The sequence below is a fragment of the Micropterus dolomieu genome, linkage group LG23, assembly GCF_021292245.1.
Source record: "Micropterus dolomieu isolate WLL.071019.BEF.003 ecotype Adirondacks linkage group LG23, ASM2129224v1, whole genome shotgun sequence".
Lineage (NCBI taxonomy): Eukaryota > Metazoa > Chordata > Actinopteri > Centrarchiformes > Centrarchidae > Micropterus > Micropterus dolomieu.
Window position 1 is genome coordinate 4,549,343 of NC_060172.1, and position 27,629 is coordinate 4,576,971.

Consider the following 27,629-nt stretch of genomic DNA (forward strand, 5'->3'; position numbering starts at 1 on the left):
TTCACACACACACAGTCACCTGTTCACACACACACACACACACACAGTCACCTGTTCACACACACACACAGTCACCTGTTCACACACACAGTCACCTGTTCACACACACACACACAGTCACATGTTCTCACACACACACACACAGTCACATGTTCACACACACACACACACACACACACACACAGTCACCTGTTCACACACACACAGTCACCTGTTCACACACACACAGTCACCTGTTCACACAGTCACATGTTCACATGTTCACACACACACACACAGTCACCTGTTCACACACACACAGTCACATGTTCACACACACACACAGTCACCTGTTCACACACACACAGTCACCCGTTCACACACTGTCACCCGTTCACACACACACACACAGTCACATGTTCACACACTGTCACCCGTTCACACACAAAGTCACACGTTCACACACAAAGTCACCCGTATCACTCAGGTACTGACCGTATGGAGGAGTGGGCGTGGCTTGCTGTCTTGTTCAGGTACTCAGACGCCATCTGAGCGTTGTGTTTCATCGTCATAACGACTTCAGACTCTGCTGCCTTCAGACTGGCGTTCTCCGACCGCAGAGAGTCGACCTCCACCTGAGACACACAGAGAAACACACCTGTACACATTTAAACAGAGCTAAAGGTGTTTTGGGTTCACGGGGACATTTTTAACAGAGCCATTAACAATGAATGCAGGTCAGTAACATCCCCCGACACACGATTAGGTGGCCGTAGAGTAAGAGCAGTCGGAGCCTTTCTGAATTCACCTTCACGTCTTTCCTCATGACATCAGTGAGGTCGAGGACAAGAGGTTAGGAAAGGACTTTTTTTCACTTTCTCTGTCAGATTACCTGTTTAAATAAAGTTAATACAAATCTGTCTCTCTCACCTGCAGCTGCTGCAGCTCCACCTTCAGTTTGGAAACACTGTTCTCTGCTTTCACTGCTCGCTTCTGCAACGGGAAGAGAGAGAGAGACAGCTGAAGGCTGTTGAACAGGTGATCCTGAGTTCCGGGCCGCTCGGGGAAACGTACCGTCATCAGGTGGAGGTTCTGCTCCACAGAGTGAACCATGTTCTCCAAATCCTGAGCCTCCCTCTCCTCCTGACGCCTCCTCTGGAGCAGCTCCTCCGACAGCTCCAGCACCCTGACGGGGAGGACGCAGACACAGAGGCATGATGGGTAAATGCTCTGACTGGTGAAGTCGGTGCCATCGTGTGATTGGCCGGTTCTCACCTGCGTTCGCTGACCTCTGAGTTCTTCTGCAGCTCCCTGATGGTTCTCCTCAGCAACACGTTCTCCTCCTTCAACTGAGACACGTGTGTTCAGGACATAAAGCTTTTGTTCACCATCACCTGACATCTTCACTACATACCTGCTCCTGCACTGACCCCAGCTTTATTTATTTCTCATACGTCTCTAATAATCACCACCTTGAAAGAATGTCCTGTCTAAAACAATTTAGTTCTATTTTATATTTACATTTATTCATTTACTGATGCTTTAATCCAAAGTGACTTACAACAGCTATACATGTCAGAGGTCGCACGCCTCTGGAGCAACGAGGGGTTAAGTGTCTTGCTCAGGGACACAATGGTGGATGTCTCACAGAGGGGATCAAACCCGGGTCTCCCACACCAAAGGCAACCATCTTATCTATGCGCCATCACCACCTCCTATATATTATACCTTATATATTTTTTAAAACGTGGTGGGTCTCAGGGAGATTCATGGCTGGCATTTCCTGGCCTGCCCCTCCTGCTCCCCTTTATCCTACCAATTTTAACCTCTTCCCTTTACCCTTTAAGGGTTTCAATGTTCTCTGTTCTCCCAGGTTCCCTGAACTACACACCGACTGCCTGCAGCTGAAAATCAACCAGGTGACATGTTTACAGACATGTAGATTAAGGTGTTTGCATCATTGTCCAGTAAAATCTTCATGACATGTAATAAAATGAAAATCAGAAAGAGAGAAACCGTGTACTTTCTTTACCTGTTGCATCTGGCTGCTCCTCCCGCTCCTCCTCCTGCAGGAGGTGACCGGTTCAGCGATGGAGGTCTCATCATCTCCTTCATAGTTCTCTCCTGCTGCTCCTCCTCCCTGCTGGACTTCAGGTTTGGAGGAGAACCTGTTCCCAGTTACAGGCAGCTGTGATCAACACTGGTGACCACAGGTGTTCCTAATAAACTGCACCCTGACTGTGGTTTCATCACATGATTATAAAGCTGAATGTCGTCTGCATACGTGGAGGAGATCAGGAATATGTAATGATGACCTGAACTGTAAGCTAGCAGGAAAAAATCAACCAATCTGTGAGCAGCAGACTCACCTGGTCTCCTCCTCTTCCTCTGTGCAAAGGGAGGAGGTGCTGCCCACACCTGACTGGAAGCTCCTCCCCCACTCGTCGTCCTCCTGATTGGACACACAGTTTGAGAATCATCATCTCAACAAACCTGTACCTGACTGCACCGTGACATCATCATGGACAGAGATCTGATCTGTGATGTTTATTAAAATAGTTTCAGCTGCTCTCGCCATGGTAGCGACTTGTCAATCAGCTTGTAGCCCCGCCCTAAAGCCTCCCCTGCTTCCTGGTCTCTGTTCCTCTAAATGGGACCATAATTTACTAAATGAACATCATGCTGTGTTGAAGAAGACTTGAAACTAGCGACTGAGACCAGAAACTCATCAGGAAAGTGTTTACTGAGGGAATAAATCAGCTGACAAGTAGAAACATTTTCTTTCTGCAGCCGCTGGAGTCGCCCCCTGCTGGCTGCTAGAGAGGACGCAGGTTTAAGTCGCCCCCCGCTGGCCGCTGGAGAGGACGCAGGTTTAAGTCGCCCCCCGCTGGCCGCTAGAGAGGACGCAGGTTTAAGTCGCCCCCCGCTGGCCGCTAGAGAGGACGCAGGTTTAAGTCGCCCCCCGCTGGCCGCTAGAGAGGACGCAGGTTTAAGTCGCCCCCCGCTGGCCGCTAGAGAGGACGCAGGTTTAAGTCGCCCCCCGCTGGCCGCTAGAGAGGACGCAGGTTTAAGTCGCCCCCCCGCTGGCAGTTAGAGAGGACGCAGGTTTAAGTCGCCCCCCGCTGGCCGCTGGAGAGGACGCAGGTTTAAGTCGCCCCCCGCTGGCCGCTAGAGAGGACGCAGGTTTAAGTCGCCCCCCGCTGGCTGCTAGAGAGGCCGCAGGTTTAAGTCGCCCCCCGTCACTTTCAGACCCGGAGGTTTGTCCTTGATTTTAGTCCCAAGAAGTTCAGGTTTAGCTTTGAGCCCCGCCCACCACCACAGTACCAACCACAGGATTGGATGCTGCTGTCAGTCTCAGATCGATTGACGGGTGATAATTAACCTGAATCGGTTATTAACGTTCTCAGATTTAAATGTCCTGATCAAGAGCTGCAAATTTTAATCATAATGATAAAATTATAAAAAATCACTTTCAGGAGAAAAATACAAGATATGAGCCCAAATATGAGAAAAGTTATTAGTAAATAGCAAAAATCTCATTATGACAATAATGTGACGTTAAGAGAAAAGTCATGATGAAGCTTTAGAAATACGTCATGAGGAAAACGTCAATATGAGAACATTTACATGATAATTATGAGATCAGATATAAAGAATAATTATTTATTACACAGTGACAGTTTACATTAATGAACGTTGGTGTAGTTTGCTGTAGTGTAGACGTTACACAGTCACCCTAAAAAAGGGTTTGAGATTAAAAATCAGAAAGTTATTGAACTAGTTCAAAGCCTGCAGACCAGCAGTAAATATTAATGTTATGCTGCTGAGGGAGTAATTAAACTGTCAGGAAAGAGTTTGTTAACCACACGGACACGAAACCAAAACATCTGATAATAAAAGTTAATAAAACAAGTTTTTAACACTGAATTATTAAAAAGTGCAAGTAAAGATCATCGGCTTCGTGTTCCCTCTGCGTCCGCCAAAACCACGCTGAGATGAACAAAGACGGTGAAAAGAGGCGACGTGTGTTCTCAGTTTTTCTCAGCAGGGCTGCTCTCTGAGGAGGAGGAGCTGCCCTCCGGCCCCCCGCCGGAGGAGGAGGTGAGGGCCGGGGCCGAGGTGACGCTGATGGGGACGACTCTCTCCTTCCCGTCAGTCGCCGGTCTCTCCCGCGGCGCCTGGATGTGCAGCCGGCCGCCCACCAGCGAGCAGGTGACGGCCCCGGGGGCGACGCCGTCCGGCAGGTCGAACTCCTGCCGGAACTCCTGACACCTGTAGGAGGAGCAGCCCTTCTCGTCCTCCGTCTTCTTCTCCGTCCTGCCGCTCACCCGCAGTTTCCGGCCCACTTGTTTGACCGACAGCTCCTGCGGTGAGAACTCCTTGGTGTCCAGGCTGAGGGCGAAGCTGGCGCCGTCCCTGCCCGGCTCCTCCTGGAAGGCGATGGGCTTGAAGACCCCCGTGTAGGACGAGGTCTGGTCGATCTCCTCGAAGATCCTCTGGTGCAGCCGCTCCATGTACTCCATGCTCTGCCTCATCTCCTGCATGTGGCGCATCATCTCCTGCTCCAGCTGGAAGAAGAGCGGCCGGGTCTCGGGCCACAGGCTGCGGACGGGCCAGTGCAGGTCCAGGAAAGGCCTCATGGTGACGGGGGACGGCTGGAAAACGCTGGGACACAACATCCTGACGGTGGTGGAGGTCTGGGTTCAGATCAGCAGCTTCAGTCTGACTGACTGTCTGACGCTTCTCTGCTCTTTATATACGAACACACGCCCTGTCGGAAAGTTCGAGCTGCATTCCTGTGTGTGTGTGTGTGTGCGTGTGTGTGTGTGTGTGTGTGTGTGCGTGTGTGTGTGTGTGTGTGCGCTCACAGTCTAAATGCAGCCCGGCTGGTATTCCTGCAGCCTGCTGCCACATGCCGACACATCTCAGCTTTGTTCTATTTCTGCTGCAGGACGCCGTCATGGCCTTTATAAAGCAGGTGAAAACACACACTGACACACTCGTGCACACACGCACGCTCACCATGAGTCAGTGTAAGCGACAGTCCTGCCGCTGTTTTTCTGCCCTTGTTTCTCAGAGGTTCATTAAACGAGCTGCTGGAGGACGGACAGCTGATCATGAGGTCAGCTGCTCATCTGACTGTTATAACCGTCAGGGTGACTGTTTGTGCTTCACTTTATAAAGACATGATGTCAGAACACAAGTCGCCACGGTGGAGACTCGCCTGCTCGCTTACTCGGCTACAGCTTTCTATTATTATATATAATCAGTTAAACATATGAGACAGTATTTCATGTTGATGACTCAGAACAACAAAGTAAAAAACAGCTGTTTGCTGATCGTTTGTGAAGAGTGAAAATAACACCCTGCACCATCGTCCTGACAACTTAACGGATCATTTCTGTATTTTTAGACGCCGGTGGAAACCAGAGTCAGAGCCTCTCCCTCGTTTCCTCCGGCGTCTTCCTGCAACAACTCTCCTCTCACGAGATTTCAGACCTGTTCTTGAGCAAGACTGAGGTGAGGGGGTCACCGGGAGTCCCTCGTAGGGATCCTTCCCATGACGTTGTGACACCTGATGCAGAAGGAATACTCTGCTGTCGGTTCAGCTGCCGGCTGAAACATCTACTGAACGGATTCAAAGCGACTTACATTCGAGGAGCAACATGCAACGAGAAAGCATCAAAAACAGCACGAGTAAGGAGATGAAAGAAGAAGAGCACAGGAAGTGTATGTTAGAGGTGTTATAAGAGGAAGTGTTCTCGGAACAGATGCGGTATCTGCTCACCCTGCTGCCTTCCTTGCTATGTAGCAGAGGGGAGTTCCAAAACTCAATTTCACGCTATAACCTTTTATATTGTGACAATAAATGTACCTACGTAAGAGTCATGTCAACGCCAGCGTGTGGAAACGGGGACCAGGTTTAAACATACAGAACTGATCCTTTTCTTGAATTTCCCTCAGGATAAAGTATCCATCTGTCTTTAGACATCAGAGCTCTTCTCCAGAGCTGGATGAAGTATTCAGATCCTTTACTTAAGTAAAACTATTAAAAGTTAAAATAGTCAATCAGAATAAAGTTCCTATACGTCATGAGATTATCACTCGGCATGCATTCATGTAAAAGCAGGATTTTACTGTTGTCGGCCGAGGTTGAACTGGTTGGTTAATGATTCTTTTCATTCTGGATCAGCTGATTATTTTCTCTATTAATTGATTGTAAAAACTGTGAAAATAGTTACTCAGAGCCCAAAGTGACTCCTTCACGTTTGTTCTGTCAGTCCAAACCTCAACATGATTAAAAATACTTTGAATAATAAAAAGCAGAAGCAGCAGATCTTCACATCAAATGTTTTTACATTAACTTCAACAATTAGAGTTGCCAATTAAATTTCTGTCAATCAAATTAATGGACCAGCTATACTTGTACAATCTGTTGGAGTTTAATTTATAACTAAACATATTTTATAAACTCTTCATGTTTTTGTGTGTAAAAATCAGACTTTGTAAAGTAAGTGAAGCTGTCAGATAAATGTAGTGAAGTAAAAATATCTCCGTCTGAGCTGGAGGAGAAGGAGAAAGTGGCATGAAAAGAAAATACTCAAGTACAACTTACTCTAATTTGTACCTAAGTACAGTACTTGTGTAAGTGTACTTGGTGTCCACCTCTGTTACTCTCGCGTGAGTTTATTGCAGTGTTCACACATAACGCGAATAAACAACCCGCCATTACTACAGCTGTGTGAACCCTAAACAAACATTTCGTTGTGATTTTATTTCAATAAACGGATCAAACTGATTCCGAAATAACGACAACATGATGTTGATGTGTTAAACATATGAATTCATGCTTTGTCAGGTCTGTCAGCAAGTCAGCAGGACAACAACTTCTAAAACGTTTGTTTTCTGAATGGAGTTCGGATCGATCAGGTCCGTGCTACGTTAACTTGTTCACAGTAAAAGTAAAACGACAGCTGGAGTCAAATAAAAGACACATATTTTCTTCGTCGTTTACTGTCTACAAGTAAAGAGAAGTTCAGGTTATTATATAAATATATAGTGTGACACAAGGGCTGTGAGTGAAACGTCATGAGTCTTTGATATAAATACTGAAAGAGAGACGTTATGTTGGTACCGGGGGATTAGCTCAAATGGTAGAGCGCTCGCTTAGCATGCGAGAGGTAGCGGGATCGATGCCCGCATCCTCCACAAGCTTCCTTTTTCCGCAGAAGACAACCTGAGCTCACGTGGACTTACTCCTTCTGTTCAAACGTTTTAAGATCCTGTTAGCCACGGTACAGATCGGAAAATTCTCCTCTGTGTGTTTTGGCTTGAAGCAGACATGTTGTGGCAAGTTAGGTTTTAAAGAGACGTCGCTCTGTGAGAGAGTTGTTCTGAGAAATCAGAAGGAAAAACGCGTCCAGACGAGTTTTACCAGGTCCACGAGTCACCGAAGTCATCCGGGAAGTTTCCTCCTGTGTTGATTAAAGAATAATCTGAACGGGTTCAGCAGATTAGGACGATACTAACTCATTTCCAGGAGCTTTAAACTCAGAATAAAATGTATGGAACATACATAGTAGTAAACAAGTAAACAATGTATAATGCAACAAGTACACACCAACAACGTGTAATATAACAAGTAAACAACAACGTGCAATACAACAAGTAAGCAACAACAACAGGAAATAAATAAGTAAACAACAACGTGCAATAAAACAGTAAACAACAACAACAACAGGAAATAAATAAGTAAACAACAACGTGCAATACAACAAGTAAACAACAACAACAGGAAATAAATAAGTAAACAACAACGTGCAATAAAACAGTAAACAACAACAACAACAGGAAATAAATAAGTAAACAACAACGTGAAATAAACAAGTAAACAACGTGCAATACAACAAGTAAACAACAACAGGCAATAAAACAAGTAAACAACAACGTGCAATACAACAAGTAAACAACAACAACAGGAAATAAATAAGTAAACAACAACGTGCAATAAAACAGTAAACAACAACAACAGGAAATAAATAATTAAACAACAACGTGCAATACAACAAGTAAACAACAACAACAGGAAATAAATAAGTAAACAACAACGTGCAATACAACAAGTAAACAACAACAGGCAATAAACAAGTAAACAACAATGTGCAATACAACAAGTAAACAACAACAGGCAATAAAACAAGTAAACAACAACGTGCAATACAACAAGTAAACAACAACAACAGGAAATAAATAAGTAAACAACAACGTGCAATAAAACAGTAAACAACAACAACAGGAAATAAATAATTAAACAACAACGTGCAATACAACAAGTAAACAACAACAACAGGAAATAAATAAGTAAACAACAACGTGCAATACAACAAGTAAACAACAACAGGCAATAAACAAGTAAACAACAATGTGCAATACAACAAGTAAACAACAACAGGCAATAAAACAAGTAAACAACAACGTGCAATACAACAAGTAAACAACAACAACAGGAAATAAATAAGTAAACAACAACGTGCAATAAAACAGTAAACAACAACAACAGGAAATAAATAATTAAACAACAACGTGCAATACAACAAGTAAACAACAACAACAGGAAATAAATAAGTAAACAACAACGTGCAATACAACAAGTAAACAACAACAGGCAATAAACAAGTAAACAACAATGTGCAATACAACAAGTAAACAACAACAGGCAATAAAACAAGTAAACAACAACGTGCAATACAACAAGTAAACAACAACAACAGGAAATAAATAAGTAAACAACAACGTGCAATAAAACAGTAAACAACAACAACAGGAAATAAATAATTAAACAACAACGTGCAATACAACAAGTAAACAACAACAACAGGAAATAAATAAGTAAACAACAACGTGCAATACAACAAGTAAACAACAACAGGCAATAAATAATTAAACAACAATGTGCAATACAACAAGTAAACAACAACAACATGTAATACAATAACTAAACAACAACAATTTGCAATACAAGACAGTGTACGTAGGCTAAGAGTTACAAACACCAGCAGTTAAACTCAGAATTACACAGCAAGCAGTATAAATACACACAGTACCCGCAGTATTGAAGGCTATTTACTATTAATGAAGTTTTGTCTGTGAAGTACATGAAGCTGATAATACCGGAGTACATTTACTGCTGATACTTTAAATTAAGCTGAGAGTACTTAGGTACAATACTTACAGAGTATTGCTACACTGTAGTAATAGTACTTTTACATAAGTTAAACCTGAGTACTTCCACCGCCAGTGTACAGTACTACACCTGTGGTGGAAAGGAAGTAGCCTACATACTCAAGTACAAACATGAGGAACTCGTACTTTACTGCATTACTTTCCAGAAACATTGTACTTTATACTGCACATGTATTTGACGGCTGCAGTTACTTTTCTGATCAAGTTTTGCAGATTAGAGTACTCAGTAGTGTATAAAAATACATCTCACTGTAGCCAGAGACTTACACAGTACTTGTACTTGTGTGTACTGCCTGTCAGTAGTTTGTATTTGGCTCGCAGAGCTGACAGGAAGACACCATATAAGGCGCGCGGAAGTGATGACGCCGCTGGAAGCTCTCCGTCACGTGGCCTGAGCTGTGATGTGTCTCCGGGGTTTCCGGTCATGGCTGCTGGCTGCGCTCCCCGTGCCCGGTTTACCGGCTGTGGTCCGGCCGACGGACGACGCCCGGGCGAGCCGGACCGGGAGCCGGACTCTACCGGAGCGTTCGCGCTGTTAGAACCCGCAGCACAAAGAGCGCGAGAGCACCGGAGCGTTCCGCGTGCAGCCCGGTGTGCTCGCTCCCGGCTCTGCCCAAACATGGGCTTTCCTCCCCGCCATATTTGGGAACGTACGTCACGCAGGAGTCTTTATAAAGCCGGGGATCCTCATTGAAGAAGTGACAGAGCTCAAGTTCAAGTTCTCACCGTCCGCACGTGGAAACACCAACCGGAAACACACATCTGATGTTGATCACTTTCTCTGATGACACAAAGATCCTAAAATAAGATCTGAGACCCCGGAACCTGGACCCGAACACCCTCCAGCGTTGGATTCCTCCGAGCACCACCGCCCTGAGCAGCAGCAGCAGCAGCAGCAGCCCGTGCAGAGCGCCTCTCCGCCGGGCTCAGCAGCGCAGAGCGGCTCGGTGCTCCCGCAGGAACAGTCCGGTACTCCGCGGCTCCAGCAGCGGCTGAGCTCCGCACCCGCCGCCGCTTCTCCCTCTCCTTCCTCCGGAGACATGGCAGCGACCAAAGCGGAACTGCTCCTGTCCGCCCTGCAGCTCTCCGACCCTCTGGCCGGCCTCCCGCAGCCTCTCTCCCCGCTGGACGGGTACTCGAAGCTGGAGGAGCTGCAGATGCTGCTGCAGAACGCCGCGGCCGGAGGTTCGCTGCTGGCCGCGTCTGCGGCGGAGGCGGCCGGGCTGCTGAGCGCGGAGCCCGGAGAGTACGGAGGTGAGGACGGGCAGTGTTTTTACAGGATGTTTAGAGGAGGAGATGTGAACACACAGCTCCTTCAGCTGTAACTCACATATAATATAACATGCAAAGAGTGAAAGTGTAAAATAAGTTTGTGAAACTGAGGTGTTGCAGAATTTAAGGCTGTTTCTTAACCGTCATAATAAATAACCGTTAATAATTAAACAGTTCAACTGTTCCAACAGCTGATCTGATGTCAAGTCTGAATAAAGATTAAAAAGATTCAGCAGCTGTCAGATAAACTCTGATGTAATCACTACTGAGTCAGCTGACTCACAGCAGCCAATCAGATCAGAGCACACTTCCTTCTCAGGTGCTTCAGGTAATCAGCTGTTCTTCTTCTCTCAGATTGTCTGTCGGAGCTCCCGGACCTGCAGAGTCTCCCTCCCCTCACCCCCCGCCTCCCCCCTCTGGCCTACAGCGGCCGCTTCACCTTCGAGCCGGCGGCCTCCGGCGGTGGCGGTGGCTTGTGGGCGGAGCCTCTCCTCAGCCTGTTCACGGGGTTGGTCAGCATGGCGGCCCCGGCATCCTCATCAGTGACATCATCAGTGGCGTCCCAGCCGAGCTTCAGCTCCGTCCAGATCAGCTGCGGCGACGTCACCTCAGTCTTCTCTGCGACGCCGACGTACACCACCGCCGCTGGCTCCGACCTCACTGTCGCCCCCGCCGACCCCCAGCCTGCCTTCCAGCCTCAGGGCCCCCCACCCGCCTACCCCGCCTCCAGACTCGGCCTCCAGCCGTCCTCCCTGGTGGTGCCGATGCTCCCAGACTACCTCCTGCCGCAGCAGCAGGACGGCGAGCTGGGCCTGACCCAGGACCAGAAGCCGGTGATGTCACAGAGCCTGAACTCGTCGCAGCCTCCGCTCACGCCGCTCTCCACCATCAAAGCCTTCTCCTCGCAGATCCAGGCACAGCCTCAGGGCTCCGCCTCTGGCCCCGCCTTCCAGGCCCTGCTCACCAAATCTTGCCGGAACAGGAAGTCTCCCGCGGGCCGGCAGTGCAAGACGCCGCCGCACGAGCGCCCGTACGCCTGCCCCGCTGACGGCTGTGACCGCCGTTTCTCCCGCTCAGACGAGCTGACGCGCCACGTGCGCGTGCACACGGGCCAGAAGCCGTTCCAGTGCCGCATCTGCATGCGGAGCTTCAGCCGCAGCGACCACCTGACCACGCACATCCGCACGCACACCGGCGAGAAGCCGTTCGCCTGCGCCGAGTGCGGGCGCAAGTTCGCTCGCAGCGATGAACGAAAGAGGCACGGCAAGATCCACCAGAGGCAGCGGGACCGCAGGACCGACAGCTCCTCCTCCTCCTCCTCCTCTGCTCCCATCGCCATCAGCACGCCACCCGCCTACTGCTCCCCCCCCACTTCCTGCTCTTCCTCCCCCGCTCACAGCTCCTCCTCTTCCTCCTCCTCCTTCTCCTCCTTCTCCTCCCTCAGCATGCAGGCCGCCTCCCCCTGCTTCACCTCGTCACTGTCGCACGTCTACACCTCCTCGCCGTCCCCCCACTTCTACTCCTCCTCCTGCTCCTCGCCGATGGGGAGTCCTCAGTCGGAGCTCGCCTCCCCGCACAGCGCCAACATCTGCTGACAGACAGGAAGTCCTGTCCCCTCGTGACCTTTGACCTCAGACTGAATCCCGTCTGACCATCCACACGGACACCAAACTGGAGATAAGGGCTTAGCGACGAGGTCAAAGGTCAAGGTGAGGAGCGTTTCTCTGGTGGCGCAGGTGAAACACCTCAATGTGTCAGACTCATTCAGTTTGAGCCTTCTCAGCCACCGTAGTTGTGTCACTTTCTGGACATGAACTTTGACCTTTAGCAGTGGAATAAAAACTCTCAGGACCAAACTTCATAGAGAAAACTGCTAAATTAAGGAGACTTCAAACTCTGTGGCTGTGAAGACTTTTCTTTTATGAACGAGTGTAAATAGTTTGTAAGTGTACATAATGTGTACTTGTAGTATAATGTACATACTTTTATAGTTTTCTGCCTACTGCGTAGGTTCTGGGACGTTTGTCTGTTTACATGCAGGTCAGTGTCGGGTTTTATACTGTTTCCTCTTTAAGGAGCTGCAACAATAAAAAGTCAAACTCATGCTGGTGCTTTTATTTCAGACCCTTTATTACAGCTGCTGACTGGAGCTTTTGACCGGATCACATGGTTTTCATCAGCACATGTAGCTTAAGTTTATTTATCTGAGGACACGTTAATCTGTTGATGAAGACTGGACGACGGTGCTGAAAGCTCAAGAATAAGTGTGTAAGTGTCCTTTAGTGGACAGCTATTGTTTCCAAGGTTAAAAAATGAACTTGACAAATGAAGAGTTTCAGGACAGCTGAGCAGAAGAAGACCATGTGATGTAGCTGAAAGCCCCAGAATAAGGGGATCATGAGTTGGAAAATGTTACAAAATGTTAACTGGCTGAAAACAACAAATATAAACAATAATAAAATATCAAATAATCAGTCAAAAGATCAAACAATCAGCTGGACTTCCTGTTGGACAACAAAATAAAATAAATAAAGGAGATTTCAAAGTCAGATTTTATCTAATTATTTCCTGGGCGTCAAACACGAGTTTTAAATGGACTGTAAGATAAAAATAATTACATTTTAAAAAGATTAAAAAATTAAATGTTTTAATGTGAAGGTCAGAGTTTAAAGTGAACACACACACACAGTTAATCCTCTGTGTGTGTGTGTGTGTGTGTGTGTGTGTCAAACAGCCAATAGGAACAGACCTTGTCACAGGCTGCTCTGCCAGTTCTCAGCAGGAACACAACACACCTTCTGACCAAATATGGTGTTTCCTGTCGCTGCAGCGGACGTCCTGATGTCCAAATAAGGAGCTTCCTGCCGGCCGGCCCTCTGCTGGCGGGACGCCCGGACTCTGTGTGTGTGTACAAGTACTTCAGCTGCAGAGTACAAAAACTCTTGGAATCAGCAGTAAAATTTAAAGTCCTGATAGGATTCTCAGCTTCATGTAGTTAAAGTATCAGCAGTAAAAATACACAAGTATTCTCAGCTTCATGTAGTTAAAGTATCAGCAGTAAAAATACACAAGTATTCTCAGCTTCATGTAGTTAAAGTATCAGCAGTAAAAGTACACAAGTATTCTCAGCTTCATGTAGTTAAAGTATCAGCAGTAAAAATACACAAGTATCCTCAGCTTCATGTAGTTAAAGTATCAGCAGTAAAAGTACACAAGTACTGCGGTCTCCTTACTTTTACCTAAAACGGGGAAACAGCGCCACCAAAATTCCACTTGTGGCCAAGAATATATTACATTCGTAGTGATAAGACCTGCCATAGAGAATGAAGGGAACAAGTTAAGCTCCACTGTTCCCCTACTGTGCTTCTTTGTGTGGGAGGCCGTCGGTTCGAAACCGGGCAGAAACAAAGTTTGACAGCAAGTCTGAGCACGGACTGAAAGAAATATTAAATAGAGTTAAATGTAGTTTTTAATGAAAAGACTTACTTATTTTTGCCTATGTGTGAACGGGTTGTAACCTCAGGTTAAAATGAACCACTTGCCAGCTTTCTTGGTTCCCTCTGACGACCTGTACGCTGCTTCCTCTGTGAAGAAATCGCTCCCGAGCGTCTTGCCTACTGATTCTGAACACAGCAACAACACTGAAACCAAAAAACGGCCAAAAAACTCTTTAATATCAAAGTGAAAATGGATTTTTACAAACTAATGTCAATAAATTTAAAATATATAAGGTAAAGAAGATGATGATGATTGAAAGCCAAATTATATTGACCGTGATTTCATGTATAAAAGGTTGAAGTTAAGATAACGTTAGCTCGTCCGTTAATGCCGAGCAGTTGCTAACATTATCCGATGCTAAAGACTACAGCTTTCCACATTACTTCACCAGCTAACTATCGATATTACCATCCTCTGTGGCGGTATTTTGTCAAAGTGTTGATTTTAGCCAGAAATGATGTAACGGTACAAAGTAAATGTGGAGAGAATTGTTTCTAAAAGCAGTAGTGAGTTAAGGCAGGGCAGCCAGCTAACGTTAGCACGGGGCTAGCTGCACGGCTCCACCTTACTACTAACAAGCATATACTGTATATAAGAAGTGGACGTAGTCATCGTGATGTCACCCGTTGGTTTGTGGACTGCCGTTTTGAAGCCTCGAGTTTGGCCGATAGAGCGCCGCCATGTCGAGTTTTTGCAACCAGGAAGTGCCCGGAAGTGACGATACGGCGGAGCTAATGGCCGTGTGCGTAGCTAGCTAGCTTGCTTGCTTAGCTAGGTGCAACTGTAACTCACGTTAACTGTCATTTTAACAGGGCTGATAACTTTGTCCAGAGAACAACAGGTTTAAAACTAAATGTACTCGCCAGAGAAAGTGAACAGCCGACTCCTAATAAGCTTTTTCAACGGCGCTGGTTAAATTTACACAGCTCTGAGGGTACGAGTCACTCTATCCTGATTGACAGGTCACCATGGTAACGACTTGTCAATCAGAGATAACCCCGCCCTGAAACATACTCTGCATAATTTACTAAATGAACATCATTTTGTGTTGAAGAAGACTTGAAACTAGCGACTAAGACCATAAACTCATCAGGAAAATGTTTACTGGAGTAATGATTCAGCTGAGTAGAAACATTTTCCCATTATTTCTAATGGAGCCGGACTTCTTTTTGCAACCAGAAGAGTCGCCCCCTGCTGGATTTTCAATAGAATGCAGGTTTCAGGGACTTTGCATTCGCTTCATATTGTAGACCGGAAGCTTCCCGCTTGCTAACAAGCAAAGTGCGACAGACAAGAAACACAAAACCCGCAGCACCTGCACTGATGCTAAGCTAACGGCTGGCTCTCAGGACTGACTGGGTCCAGCTGCATCCTGCAGACAAACGTCACGGAAGCTGAACGTCCATATAAGGTTTGTCCCAGAAGGAACTAAAACATGTTTCCGCCCGGTCTCGAACCGGGGACCTTTCGCGTGTTAGGCGAACGTGATAACCACTACACTACGGAAACTGATTCTAATGCTACTTTTAGCTAAATCTATAAATATTATCATCATCTTCCTGCAGAACTACAGACTCTTTATAGGACGAGTGTTTTCGGTTTGTGTTTGACAGTTTAAACCTTTAGCTGCGCTAAATTGCGGTGTTATTAACGCACATCCGGTTTGAAACATTTAACACATTAAAAGTGCAAACATTGTCATACATAACGAGAGTAAACGATGTTAAACACAATGTAACATGTCAGTGTTCCGGTATAAACAGTGATGAAGAGGTGAAGGATCTAATCTCTTCTTCCTCATTAGTCCAACGTGGTAGTTTCCGTAGTGTAGTGGTTATCACGTTCGCCTCACACGCGAAAGGTCCCCGGTTCGAAACCGGGCGGAAACATTATTTTTGTTTCTGAATCGAAGCTTTTTTAAATTAGCTGATCATGACCTAAAAAAAATCCAGTTGAAGTGACACAGCAGCAGCTGCTCTGTTCACCTGAGGCAGAAAAACCACCGGGCTCCTCTTCATCACTGAGGCGGTGGCTCCATCTTGTGGCTGAGTCGCGGTACTGACTTCATGTGTTACAGTTGCACACATTGCACATCAAGGCATAAAGGAATAGAAATAATAATAGAAAGAAGTTAGATATAGAAATATAGAAATATAAGGTAATAAATATAAAATATAAAGGAGTGTGGATATGTACAATATTTACATTATTAAAGAAGTGTAATGGAGAATAGTTATAGTGAATAAATCGCAGCAGAGAATACTGCACAAAACCAGATAATAATGACACATCTGCAGGCTAACAAGGATCCAGTAGGTGGCGATAATGCTCTGGTTGCCAGTCGCCAATGAAGAAGAAGAAGGTTCCAGGTGTGGACTCCGCCCTGAGCAATGGTCATCTCACCATGGCCCAGTCCCAGAGTCCCCCTCACAAACTCTCTGACCTTGAGGCGCGTTCCTCTGTCAAATCTGTTTCTTATTTTTTTATTTTCTTTATTTAGGTGTAAAATTTACAACAATCTGTGTAGAAAAGTGTCAGTGCTAACAGGACGACAAAAGCAACTTTAGGGAGAAGAAAATAAATTAAAGTTAAATTATGATAATGAAAAATGATAATAGGTAATACATAAAATAACAGAGGATAAACAAACAGTAATAAAACAACATTTAAGGGGCTTCAGTTAATTTTAAGGCATCAATAAAATTAAGGCGTTCGTTTGCTGTTTTCTTCTTCATGAACAACAGGGACTTGTTGAAGACATAAATAGAGGCTGTTTTTATACATTTACATTTGTGGATGAAAAATTCATAAAAAGATAATTAAAGTGTTTAAAAGCAGATCATAGTTTTTGTCCTTCTTTATAATTCCAAATGTTATCTGTAGTGAAAGTGAGACTGGAGAAGAGGCTCCAGCCAATCGTACGTGACTCCAGAATGTGTTACTGTGAAAAGAAGAACAGATGGTCTCCTCATCTCAGAACATACATGGAGCAAAGTTAAATCTACGTGAGAGGAGTTCTCTTGAAGGATATATGTCATTACGTAGTTTCTTCAGAGAAGAATGACTGAAAATAAGAGAAGCAGCATTTGGGGTGTGTTGCACTGGGTATGAAGTCAGAGGGAAGAGATCAGGAAGGAGAGGGGGGTTGAACATATGAGGTAGTTTAAAGGACAGGTGGGACGCTTTGGACGACCACATCGTAATGTTTTACGATTGCACTAGAAATGAAAGATAAGATAAAACATTTCCATAGTTGTCTAGTAAATGTTTTCCATGAAAAACAGACTTATTTTTAAAGAGAATAAATCTGCCAATCCAGACAATTTTTGAAAGTTTTGGAACATCAAAGTCACAGCGTAAAAGAAAATCAATACCTGCAATTTTTTAAACAATTCCCTGGAGACACAGTACCAGAAGCTTCTACTGTTTGCTAGAAAGCATCTTAAACATTTAGACTTTAAGGTTGTTGCCCACCATCTTTCACTGTAGTCACTTTTTTCAGATATCAGGGTTTTCTTTTCCAGATGTAATCAAAGTTTAATGTATAGATGGTTTTGGCACAGAGCAGGCTGGGTAAATGCATCTGGAAAGGCTTTCCATTTTGGTTATAAATGCGACCAAACAGAGGAAGATCTCTATTTAACCATCTGTCTAATCTTGATTTACATTCATCCATTTTAGTATCTTTGGTTATATGTATACCCGAGTGTTTGACTGCAGTTTTAATAGGGATATAATCTGCCTCATGTGTAGATAACAGCTCACACCTTCTACACCTGCACAAAATACTTATTTATTCCAGCAGCCTTTGCACTATGCTTCATTGCACTGTGTACATGTGTACATGTATGCATGTATATGTACCTGTATATCACATCCTCCTCCGACATGTACAGACTCCTGCATCCTTTGCACTCTGCTCACTGCACTATTTGTCAATATGTCTACATTGTTTTTGTTCATAGTGTGTATTTGTCGTCTACACTGAAGTCTGTATGACTTTATTTTATTTTATTATTGTGATTTTGTATTATTGTATAAGTAAGCACATCGTGATCAACGTACAATCCTGAGTCAAATTCCTCGTATTTGTACACATACCTGGCAATAAAGCTGATCTAATTAACTGCTCAATATCTGAGTTTTTGATGAGGATTGACAGCCTTTCAGCTGCAGTTATGAAGAGTGAGACGTTGCAGCCTTGTTTTATAGCTCTGTGGATAGTGAAGCGAGGCGTGGTGCCACCTGAGAGAGATGCTGAGCTGTTGGTGTCCTTATAAAAACCACAGAGTTCCAGAGCCTTAAAAATAAAGAGCTGTTGTGTCAAACGCCTTGTAAAAATCCAAAAAGAGAATAAAGCCTTTACATGCTCATATTCAAGCCGAATGTTATCGTGTATAACGTCTTAAATCCTGATCGAGTGTGACTTATTATTTGAGGAAAAGCTTTTCAAGACCATTTGAAAATATGTGTGAAGCCTCCATTTGCTTTTCTTGTATATATATTATCTAATTTGGTTCGGTTTTCTGTTGTCAGTACCTGTAAGTGTGGGTCTATTTCAGCTGAGACGTATCTCTCTTGTTAAATTGGCTCCTCTAAAAGGGCAATTTGAGAAAAAGAGATTGAAAAGTTTCTTATTCTGATTTTTAAATAATCCCATTTAGAGCTAGAAGATAGAAGGTTGGAGTCTTGAGTAGTTTCATAAATTATGTCTTTAAGCCCTTGACGATACGTTTGGGACTGTAACAGGCTGGCACTGAGTTTCCAGTGACCCTCGTTTTGTTTGTGATTATTACTGGTTCTAAGGTGAGACTGATGAAGCAGTGGTCGGATAGAGGAGCAGAAGATACTAAATCTTTTACACTGTCAGAGATCAACCAAAATCAACTTATTTATTATCTCCTCATTTTCAATCTAATATTCCAGGTAACTTGTATTTTTAGTTTTAGTTCCATTTCTAATAAAACTATTTAGAATATTCCAGAAACCTTTCATATTATTTTTATTCTTCTCTAATATTTTATTATAGTAAACTTTCTTTAATATTCTTCTACTTTTTCTCTTTATTTCCTGTTTCTGGGGGACGAGACTTAATGAAAAGTCTATAAAGTCTGTTTTTCTTTCTGCAGGCATTTATTAAACCCTCAGCAACACAAAGGCCCTTTTCAGGGCCCCCACTGCTTCAACTCAGAGCTGCATTCCTCATTTATTTAGGAACTACAGCTGATGTCTTTCACTGAACATGTGTGTGTTTCTCCTTCTCTCTATGCAACACAGAAGTGAGGTCACAGCTCATTGGCTGTTTTCTGACACAGAACATTAGTTTATTGGGTTTTTTTGTTTTGAAGAATTCACTTTGTGTAAATTACAGATAAAACAAACTAGAACTAGCTGGATTATAGAAATAAACCTGCCTGATGTTATTTATCATTTTATCCCAAACATACTAATCCATCATTTTACTACTTAGAAACTATAAAAATCTAAAAAAAGCAAACTTGTCTTCAGGCTCCCCTTACTGTAAATATACAGATATATATAAATTGAACACAAGAAAATAAAAATTATACCTAATTATTAAAAATATTTTGATGAAACAGGATATTTTTAGTTCAGGGAGAGATTTTGTGTTTTTGTTAGAATTTCTGTGTGGGGGGGTCTTACCCCTTGTTACCCCTTGTTACCCTATTTCCGTTTTTAATTTACAGAATTTGGTGAAAAATATCTTTTCTGAGTCACATGTTTACCAGAAATAATTCATAAAATCTATACAGACCAACTCAAACCGCCTTTATTTGCAAACTCATATGATGAACTGGATTCTGGATCAGATCATTACTCACCATGAGTTTTCTCTGAACCAGGAACAAAACTAAACCAGAACCTGCAGACCGAGAGGAAAAAATATTACACTCGTTCTCAAAGTGTCAACTGAACTCTCTCGTTTCATTAATGTCAAGCAGTGAACCAAAACTTCACATGTGATGGATATATAATGTATGTAATGTATAATAAACATTTGTAAGAATCAGACGAAGCAGTTAAATGTAGTTTGACACCCTTTTGTACCAATTTACAGAGACACAATACTCCTGTTTAACCAGACGGCAGCAGAATATATAAATATAATATATAAAGTGCAGTAAACCTGCTTCTAGATGAATCAGGACAGAAAAGTGTCTTCAGTTCAGTAAACTCAGGAGCTTCCAGACCTCTAACTTGCTGCTCTCCTCTGGATCGGTAATCTTTAAATGTGACAGTGGCAGAATCTGAACTTCGTTTAAGAAAAGTTTCTCCCCGTCGGGGAATCGAACCCCGTCTTCCGCGTGACAGGCAGAGATACTGTCCACTATACTAACGAGGAAGATGCAGCTGCTGATGGCTGCAGGCTGTTTGTGCTGTTCCCCCAGACTCGTTCAGGACCTGAAGGAGAATCACCAACTTCATCTGAGAAGTCCTGAGAGCACAAAAACTTTCATGTTCTGCTTCATGTCCTGCTGCGAACCAGATTAATTTTTATATTATACCATTATTAATATTTCTACACATGATAATAACTATTGGACATCAACAAGAAAGAGTTTTTATTATAATGTAGAATAACTTTACCTGTAAAGCTGCAGAGAAACTGAAGCTGAGACTTCATGATCAGCCAAACATTCATTATTATGACAGGATCACAAAATACCACTTAGTACAAGTTCTATTTGCTTTTATGATGTTCAGAAAATAAAACAGGGACAGATTAGTTATTCTGGATTATATCAATGAATCTGCAGGTGCATCAAGCTGTCAAAGAGACATTTCTCTCTAATTCCAGACCAAATCTGTTTTCATATAAAGTTGTTGTCAGAATTTCTTTGAGACACTTAAATAAGTCCAAATATTATTTTCTCATTGTGCCACAGATATTTTCTCTTCTGTTCATGTATTTAGGATTCTGGGATTGACCTGATCAAATCGTGTTTAGATAGTAGGAGTGATTTCACATTTCAACACACAGACCTGCTGATGTTTACCAGCTGTGTAAAATAATAATAATGATAAATAAATTAGCTTAATTAAAATTTTATAATTTATTTTATTTTTGGTGTGATGTTGTTTGACTTTGAAGGTTAATCGAAAGAGGTGGGTTTTGTTAAGTCATGTAAAAGAGTGCTTTACTTACTTGTTTAATGAAATGTATGGGGTTGATTTGTTCTTATGTTGTTTGTATGATGCTTTGGCAATATTGTTGTTACACATTCATGCCAATAAAGCTCTTTTGAATTGAATTGAGTGCAGCTACATTCACAGATGTGTTGGGAATTCCAATTTATTAAATGCTAATAATTACATGGTCTGTGAGATCCTTGAGGGTCTGAAGTATTTTGTATGTACAATTTCATATCCATGCAGAAATGTGTAAAAATCACCATTAGCATAATATGCTGATGTGTTTGGTGTTTCTAGTATAACGAGTTTTGACAGTTGACAAATGTACATGTTGAAAATATTACCTCGTTTTATCTCTTGGATAAAATGAGGTAATAAAGACATTGACATTTATTTCTAGATATCTTTACTTCACCAACTCACTGCTGCGGTGCTTATACTTACACTCAGGTCCATAAATATTGGAACATCGACACAATTCTCATCTTTTTGGCTCTATACACCACCACAATGGATTTGAAATGAAACGAACAAGATGTGCTTTAACTGCAGACTTTCAGCTTTAATTTGAGGGTATTTACATCCAAATCAGGTGAACGGTGTAGGAATTACAACAGTTTGTATCTGTGCCTCCCACTTTTGAAGGGACCAAAAGTAATGGGACAGATTAACAATCATAAATCAAACTTTCCTTTGCAGTCAATTACAGCGTGAAGTCTGGAACGCATAGACATCACCAGACGCTGGGTTTCATCCCTGGTGATGCTCTGCCAGGCCTCTACTGCAACTGTCTTCAGTTCCTGCTTGTTCTTGGGGCATTTTCCCTTTAGTTTTGTCTTCAGCAAGTGAAATGCATGCTCAATCTGATTCAGGTCAGGTGATTGTCTTGGCCATTGCATAACATTCCACTTCTTTCCCTTAGAAAACTCTTTGGTTGCTTTCGCAGTGTGCTTCGGGTCATTGTCCATCTGCACTGTGAAGCGCCGTCCAATGAGTTCTGAAGCATTTGGCTGAATGAGCAGATAATATTGCCCGAAACACTTCAGAATTCATCCTGCTGCTTTTGTAAGCAGTCACATCATCAATAAATACAAGAGAACCAGTCATACATGCCCACGCCATGACACTACCACCACCGTGCCTCACTCATGAGGTGGTATGCTTTGGATCATGGAGCAGTTCCTTTCCTTCTCCATACTCTTCTCTTCCCATCACTCTGGTACAAGTGGATCTTTGTCTCATCTGTCCATTCGATGTTGTTCCAGAACTGTGAAGGCTTTTTTAGATGTTTGGCAAACTCTACTCTGGCCTTCCTGTTTTGGAGGCTCACCAATGGTTTACATCTTGTGGTGAACCCTCTGGTGAAGTCTTCTCTTGATTGTTGACTTTGACACACACATACACCTACCTCCTGGAGAGTGTTCTTGATCTGGCCAACTGATGTGAAGGGTGTTTTCTTCACCAGGGAAAGAATTATTCGCTCATCCACCACAGTTGTTTTCCGTGGTCTTCCGGCACTTTTGGTGTTGCTGAGCTCACCGGTGCGTTCTTTCTTTTTAAGAATGTTCCAAACAGTTGATTTGGCCACACCTAATGTTTTTGCTTTCTCTCTGATGGGTTTGTTTTGATTTTTCAGCCTTGCTTCACTGATAGTGACGGCTCTTTGGCTCTCATATTGAGAGTTGACAGCAACAGATTCCAAATGCAAATAGCACACTTGAAATGAACTCTAGACCTTTTATCTGCTCCTTGTAAATGGGATAATGAGGGAATAACACACACCTGGCCGTGGGAACAGCTGAGCAGCCAATTGTCCCATTACTTTTGGTCCGTTCAAAAGTGGGAGGCACATATACAAACTGTTGTAATTCCTACACAGTTCACCTGATTTGGATGTAAATACCCTCAAATTAAAGCTGAAAGTCTGCAGTTAAAGCACATCTTGTTCGTTTCATTTCAAATCCATTGTGGTGGTGTATAGAGCCAAAAAGATTAGAATTGTGTTGCTGTCCCAATATTTATGGACCTGAGTGTATTTTGAGTGTGTGATGCTCAGAAAAGGTGATTTTATGTAGTTGATATTGTGTTGAAACATTTCTTTCAACAACAAAAAAGACAGTTTTCCCCCAAATGAGTCCCATATTAGATTTTATGTCCCAACACGTAGATTTACTTCCTGTTTCAAAGCCGTCTTCACACAGTCAGGAACCAGCTCTGGAGGACAAATACTGAATCCTTCATGTCTTTATCTGTTTTCGTCAAATTTGAATCTGTTAAGGCTGAAAATGTATCATGTGATGTTCAGTGGTTTTTACATTAACTTGAATGTTACTGATGTTGCAAACTCACCTCTTTGCAGCCAAACTGAATGATGCTGTAATATAAAGGCTGTAATATAAAGACACTCATATTCCAAAACACAGAAGGGAAACGAGAAAAAATAAAAATACTAAAGAACAAACTAAGCATTTCCTTATTGACAATAGTGTCCACAAACTTTTGGCCATATACTGGATCTTCCAGCTGAATCCTGTCAGTAGTCCTGAGCTGAGAAAGACAACAAACACACTCATTCAAAGCAACACATGACAGAAGGTCCAAGTCAACGGCATTTGCACCATTTAATGATCAGAGCTTCCATCTTTAAAGGACAGGAAGTGGAATAAGTTTACATGGAAATGAGGAATCTGTTCAATCACTTTGAATCACTTTGTACAAAGTTCATTGATGGATTTATTACAAGAAGCTGAAAGATTTCTGTGATCCTGTACAGACTCAACTGATCTGTTCTCTACCAGGAGGAGACTCTCCCTCCTGCACAGAACACAGAGACACTGAGGAACCAGACCAGGACCAGGACCAGGACCAGAGCCCAAATCCAGGATAAAGAGGTTCAGTGAATGTGGTGTTGAAGGTGTGGAGGTGGATCAGTGTGTCAGAGGAGACTCTGTAGAAGGACAGAGAGCCAGCAGGACAGTCCACATACACTGCTACTCTACCAGAGGAGGAGAAGGAGGAGGAGAAGGAGGAGGAGGAGGAGGAGGAGGAGGAGGAGGAGGAGGTTTCTCTTTTATTGTGCCAGACAGAGAAACAACCACCACCAGAGCAGCTCAGACTCCAGGACTGATCATTCCCTCCAAACTCACAGTCATTTTTTAATCCACTCCTTCTGATTCCTCTGTAACTCACTGATATATGAACTCTTCCTGTCGTCTCGACCTCCCAGTAACAGCGACCGTTTAGACCAACTCTACATAGAAGCTGAGGCCACAGATCAAACCTGTCTGGATGATCAGGATATGGCTGATCCTCCTCCACATATGTCGCCTTCCTGTTGTTGTCAGACAGTTTAATGTTTCTGTTTACTGTGTTTGTGTCGAATGTGAGTTGACAGGAATCTGACGGAGAGAACGAGACACAGTCCAGCTGCAGTTATTGATCTATCATCTGTTCATTGATTGGCACTTTGAATGAGTGATGTCACAGTCTGAAGATGGTTGAATGTTTTCATGAATGAAATGAAAAACACACTTACACTTCCTCAGACCTGGTCTCAACCATCGGACTCCGGCAGGCTCCACCCTGAAAGGAGGAGGGGGGTCAGAGCAGCATCAAACATGGACATTACATTCCTCTCATACACATGTAAACAGTACAGGTGAAACTCAAAAAATTTGAATATCGTGCAAAAGTTCATTTATTTCAGTAATTCAACTTAAAAAGTGAATTATATTATATAGACTCATTACAAGCAAAGTGAGATATTTCAAGCCTTTATTTGATATAATTTCCATGATTATTTCGTACAGCTTATGAAAACCCCAAATTCAAAATCTCAGAAAATTAGAATATTACATGAAATCAATAAAAAAAAAGGATTTTAAATACAGAAATGTCAGTCCTCTGAAAAGTATAATCATGCATATGTACTCAGTGCTTGGTTTGGGCCCCTTTTGCATGAATTACTGCCTCAGTGCGGCGTGGCATGGATGCCATCAGCCTGTGGCACTGCTGAGGTGTTATGGAAGACCAGGATGCTTCAACAGCGGCCTTGAGCTCTTCTGCATTGTTCGGTCTCATGTCTTTCATCTTTCTCTTGGCGATGTCCCGTAGATTCTTGTCATGGTCATTGAACCAGGTTTTGGTACTTTTGGCAGTGTGTGCAGGTGCCAAGTCCTGCTGGAAAATGAAATCAGCATCTCCATAAAGCTCGTCTGCTGAAGGAAGCATAAAGTGCTCTAAAATGTCCTGGTAGACGGCTGCGCTGACTCTGGACTTAATAAAGCACAGTGGACCAACACCAGCAGAGGACATGGCTCCCCAAACCAACACAGACTGTGGAAACTTCACACTGGACTTCAAGCATCTTGGTTTGTGTGCCTCCCTGTTCTTCCTCCAGACTCTGGGACCTTGGTTTCCAAATGAGAATCAGAAAAGACGACTTTGGACCCCTGAGAAACAGACCAGTTCTTTTTTTCTTCTGCCGTTGTTTGTTGTTCAGGAGCGGATGGATCAGTGACTTATGCTGTGAAGCTAAGCTGCTCGGGAGGAGGGTTTTCTTTTCTACAAACTCCTGCAGAGCCTGAAGCAGCTCTCAGACACACCGTTTCATTTCGTTTTTGGAAACATGGCTGCATCCATGATGAATCTGTCATGGACGTAAGGACAGAGACAGCCGTCTCTGGACATCGTGGATTCATCCTCAGCTCAGAATAAAATCTGCAGCCGGCACCGTCCTTCTTTATAACACTGTGACTCTGTGGACATTAAGGCAACATTTACATTACTGAAGCTGGAACTGATCCACGAACAGTCATTAACGCAAAAGAACAGCAAGGTTCATGTCAGAAAGTTAGTTACTAAATGGATCAGTCAGGTTCTTTTTTACTGAACGCCTTTAAAACAATTTAATTAACTTCACATGTAACATTTAACATTACTGTAGCAGTGTGGCTGAAAAAGAATACTTTAAAAGAGAAAACGTTAAAGAGTTCAAACAAAGAAAACTTCTCTTCTTCTCCACCTTTCAATCAGCTCCCGTCGCTGAAAAGACCAAATATGATGAAACGCAGGATGCAGATGGAGCAGTTCCTGGAGGCTCGGCCAGAATCTAGAAATCTTAACTTTTTGCTCAACAAATATTAAAAACACTCAACCAACTAAACAAAAATGGATCAGAGCCAAGCGCAGGAACAAAACTGTTTGTTTTCAGTCCACTTTAAAGTATCAGGCCTGGAATCAATATTAAAGCAGCTGCTGTCCTTTCAGAAAGATATTTTTTATTACAAATTTGCATATTGTCTTTTTACTATAGGGTTCATTTCTTAATCTCATGTGTCTTTAAACATTAATGTGAACTCTCACTCAACTAATAATCAGAAACCATCTTTCCCCTAAACTTCAAGCTTTGTTGTCTGTACACATGTGATCAGTGTCACTATTGGTGGTGAAATATAATGTGTTCAAATTGAATCTACCCAACAGTTTATACAAGCAGAGAAAAACCGAATAGTTGATAAAGTGATTCATTTACTGACAGCAAATAAAAATAAATGTTAAAAACATTTTATGGCTCCAGCTTGTAAAGTGTGAGAATTTGCTGCTTTTTAATTGTTGATTTCTCTTTTATTTTTTATACTTTTGAGGTTTGGACTGTTGGTTGGCAAACTGTGAATCTTTGTGAAGGTGCCGGTTTATAATTATCAGGTTCTATAATTACGAGCTCCACCTTAAAAACTACAGCAGTAAAATCCTGCTTTCACACGAACACATGAGAAATAATAACAACAATCTAACAGGAGATGTTTCACACTGTGGTGTTAGTACTTTTACTGAAGTATCTGAATACTTTCCTCCACAGCTAAAATAAATAAAATTAACTCTCTTTATTCACTTCTCAGAGAGAAATGTCCAAAATTTCTTGGATCGCGCATGCTCAGTCTCGTTTAAATCTCAGCCAATCCTGTACGAGGAACAGCACAGTCTCATTTGCATCAAGCGCATATAAACGTGCCGCCTCAGCGGTTGAGACTCATTCGTTGAAGACTGTTTCACACGAAGTTAACAAAGATGCCTGATCCGGTTAAGGCTCCGAAGAAGGGCTCAAAGAAAGCCGTCTCTAAGAGCGTCTCCAAGACCGGCAAGAAGAAGAGGAAGACCAGGAAGGAGAGCTACGCCATCTACGTGTACAAGGTCCTGAAGCAGGTCCACCCCGACACCGGCATCTCGTCCAAGGCCATGCTGATCATGAACTCGTTCGTGAGCGACATCTTTGAGCGCATCGCCGGCGAGTCCTCCCGTCTGGCTCACTACAACAAGCGCTCCACCATCACCTCCAGGGAGATCCAGACCGCCGTCCGCCTGCTGCTGCCCGGTGAGCTGGCCAAGCACGCCGTGTCTGAAGGCACCAAGGCCGTGACCAAGTACACCAGCTCCAAGTAAACCCGCTGTTACACCCAGCAACACAAAGGCCCTTTTCAGGG

At 43.3% G+C, this 27,629-nt stretch overlaps 4 protein-coding genes and 3 non-coding genes across 7 annotated transcripts; 4 read left to right on the top strand and 3 right to left on the bottom strand.

The window, feature by feature from the left end:
* Positions 1 to 448: 448 nt before the first annotated feature.
* On the bottom strand, positions 449 to 2,453 carry entr1 (endosome associated trafficking regulator 1). Its single transcript, XM_046040998.1, has 6 exons — positions 2,349 to 2,453; positions 2,012 to 2,147; positions 1,255 to 1,328; positions 1,054 to 1,165; positions 910 to 972; positions 449 to 614 (listed from the first exon to the last, which is right to left on the bottom strand). Exons 2-6 carry the CDS (start codon positions 2,018 to 2,020, stop codon positions 459 to 461), a joined length of 414 nt encoding a protein of 137 aa, XP_045896954.1. The 5' UTR covers positions 2,021 to 2,147; positions 2,349 to 2,453; the 3' UTR covers positions 449 to 458.
* A 1,321-nt stretch (positions 2,454 to 3,774) lies between these two features.
* LOC123963892 (heat shock protein beta-11-like) lies at positions 3,775 to 4,669 on the bottom strand. Its single transcript, XM_046040991.1, has one exon. It carries the CDS (start codon positions 4,656 to 4,658, stop codon positions 4,011 to 4,013), a length of 648 nt encoding a protein of 215 aa, XP_045896947.1. The 5' UTR covers positions 4,659 to 4,669; the 3' UTR covers positions 3,775 to 4,010.
* Positions 4,670 to 7,115: 2,446 nt separating this feature from the next.
* trnaa-agc lies at positions 7,116 to 7,188 on the top strand. The gene has a single exon. It is a non-coding gene; the product is annotated as a tRNA-Ala (tRNA).
* Positions 7,189 to 9,607: 2,419 nt separating this feature from the next.
* On the top strand, positions 9,608 to 12,597 carry LOC123963880 (early growth response protein 1-like). Its single transcript, XM_046040971.1, has 2 exons — positions 9,608 to 10,476; positions 10,849 to 12,597. Exons 1-2 carry the CDS (start codon positions 10,263 to 10,265, stop codon positions 12,087 to 12,089), a joined length of 1,455 nt encoding a protein of 484 aa, XP_045896927.1. The 5' UTR covers positions 9,608 to 10,262; the 3' UTR covers positions 12,090 to 12,597.
* Positions 12,598 to 15,428: 2,831 nt separating this feature from the next.
* Positions 15,429 to 15,501, bottom strand: trnav-aac. The gene has a single exon. It is a non-coding gene; the product is annotated as a tRNA-Val (tRNA).
* Positions 15,502 to 15,808: 307 nt separating this feature from the next.
* Positions 15,809 to 15,881, top strand: trnav-cac. Its single transcript has one exon. It is a non-coding gene; the product is annotated as a tRNA-Val (tRNA).
* An 11,300-nt stretch (positions 15,882 to 27,181) lies between these two features.
* On the top strand, positions 27,182 to 27,623 carry LOC123963900 (histone H2B 1/2-like). The gene has a single exon (XM_046041000.1). The coding sequence runs from the start codon at positions 27,217 to 27,219 to the stop codon at positions 27,586 to 27,588; it is 372 nt and encodes a 123-aa protein (XP_045896956.1). The 5' UTR covers positions 27,182 to 27,216; the 3' UTR covers positions 27,589 to 27,623.
* Positions 27,624 to 27,629: the final 6 nt, after the last annotated feature.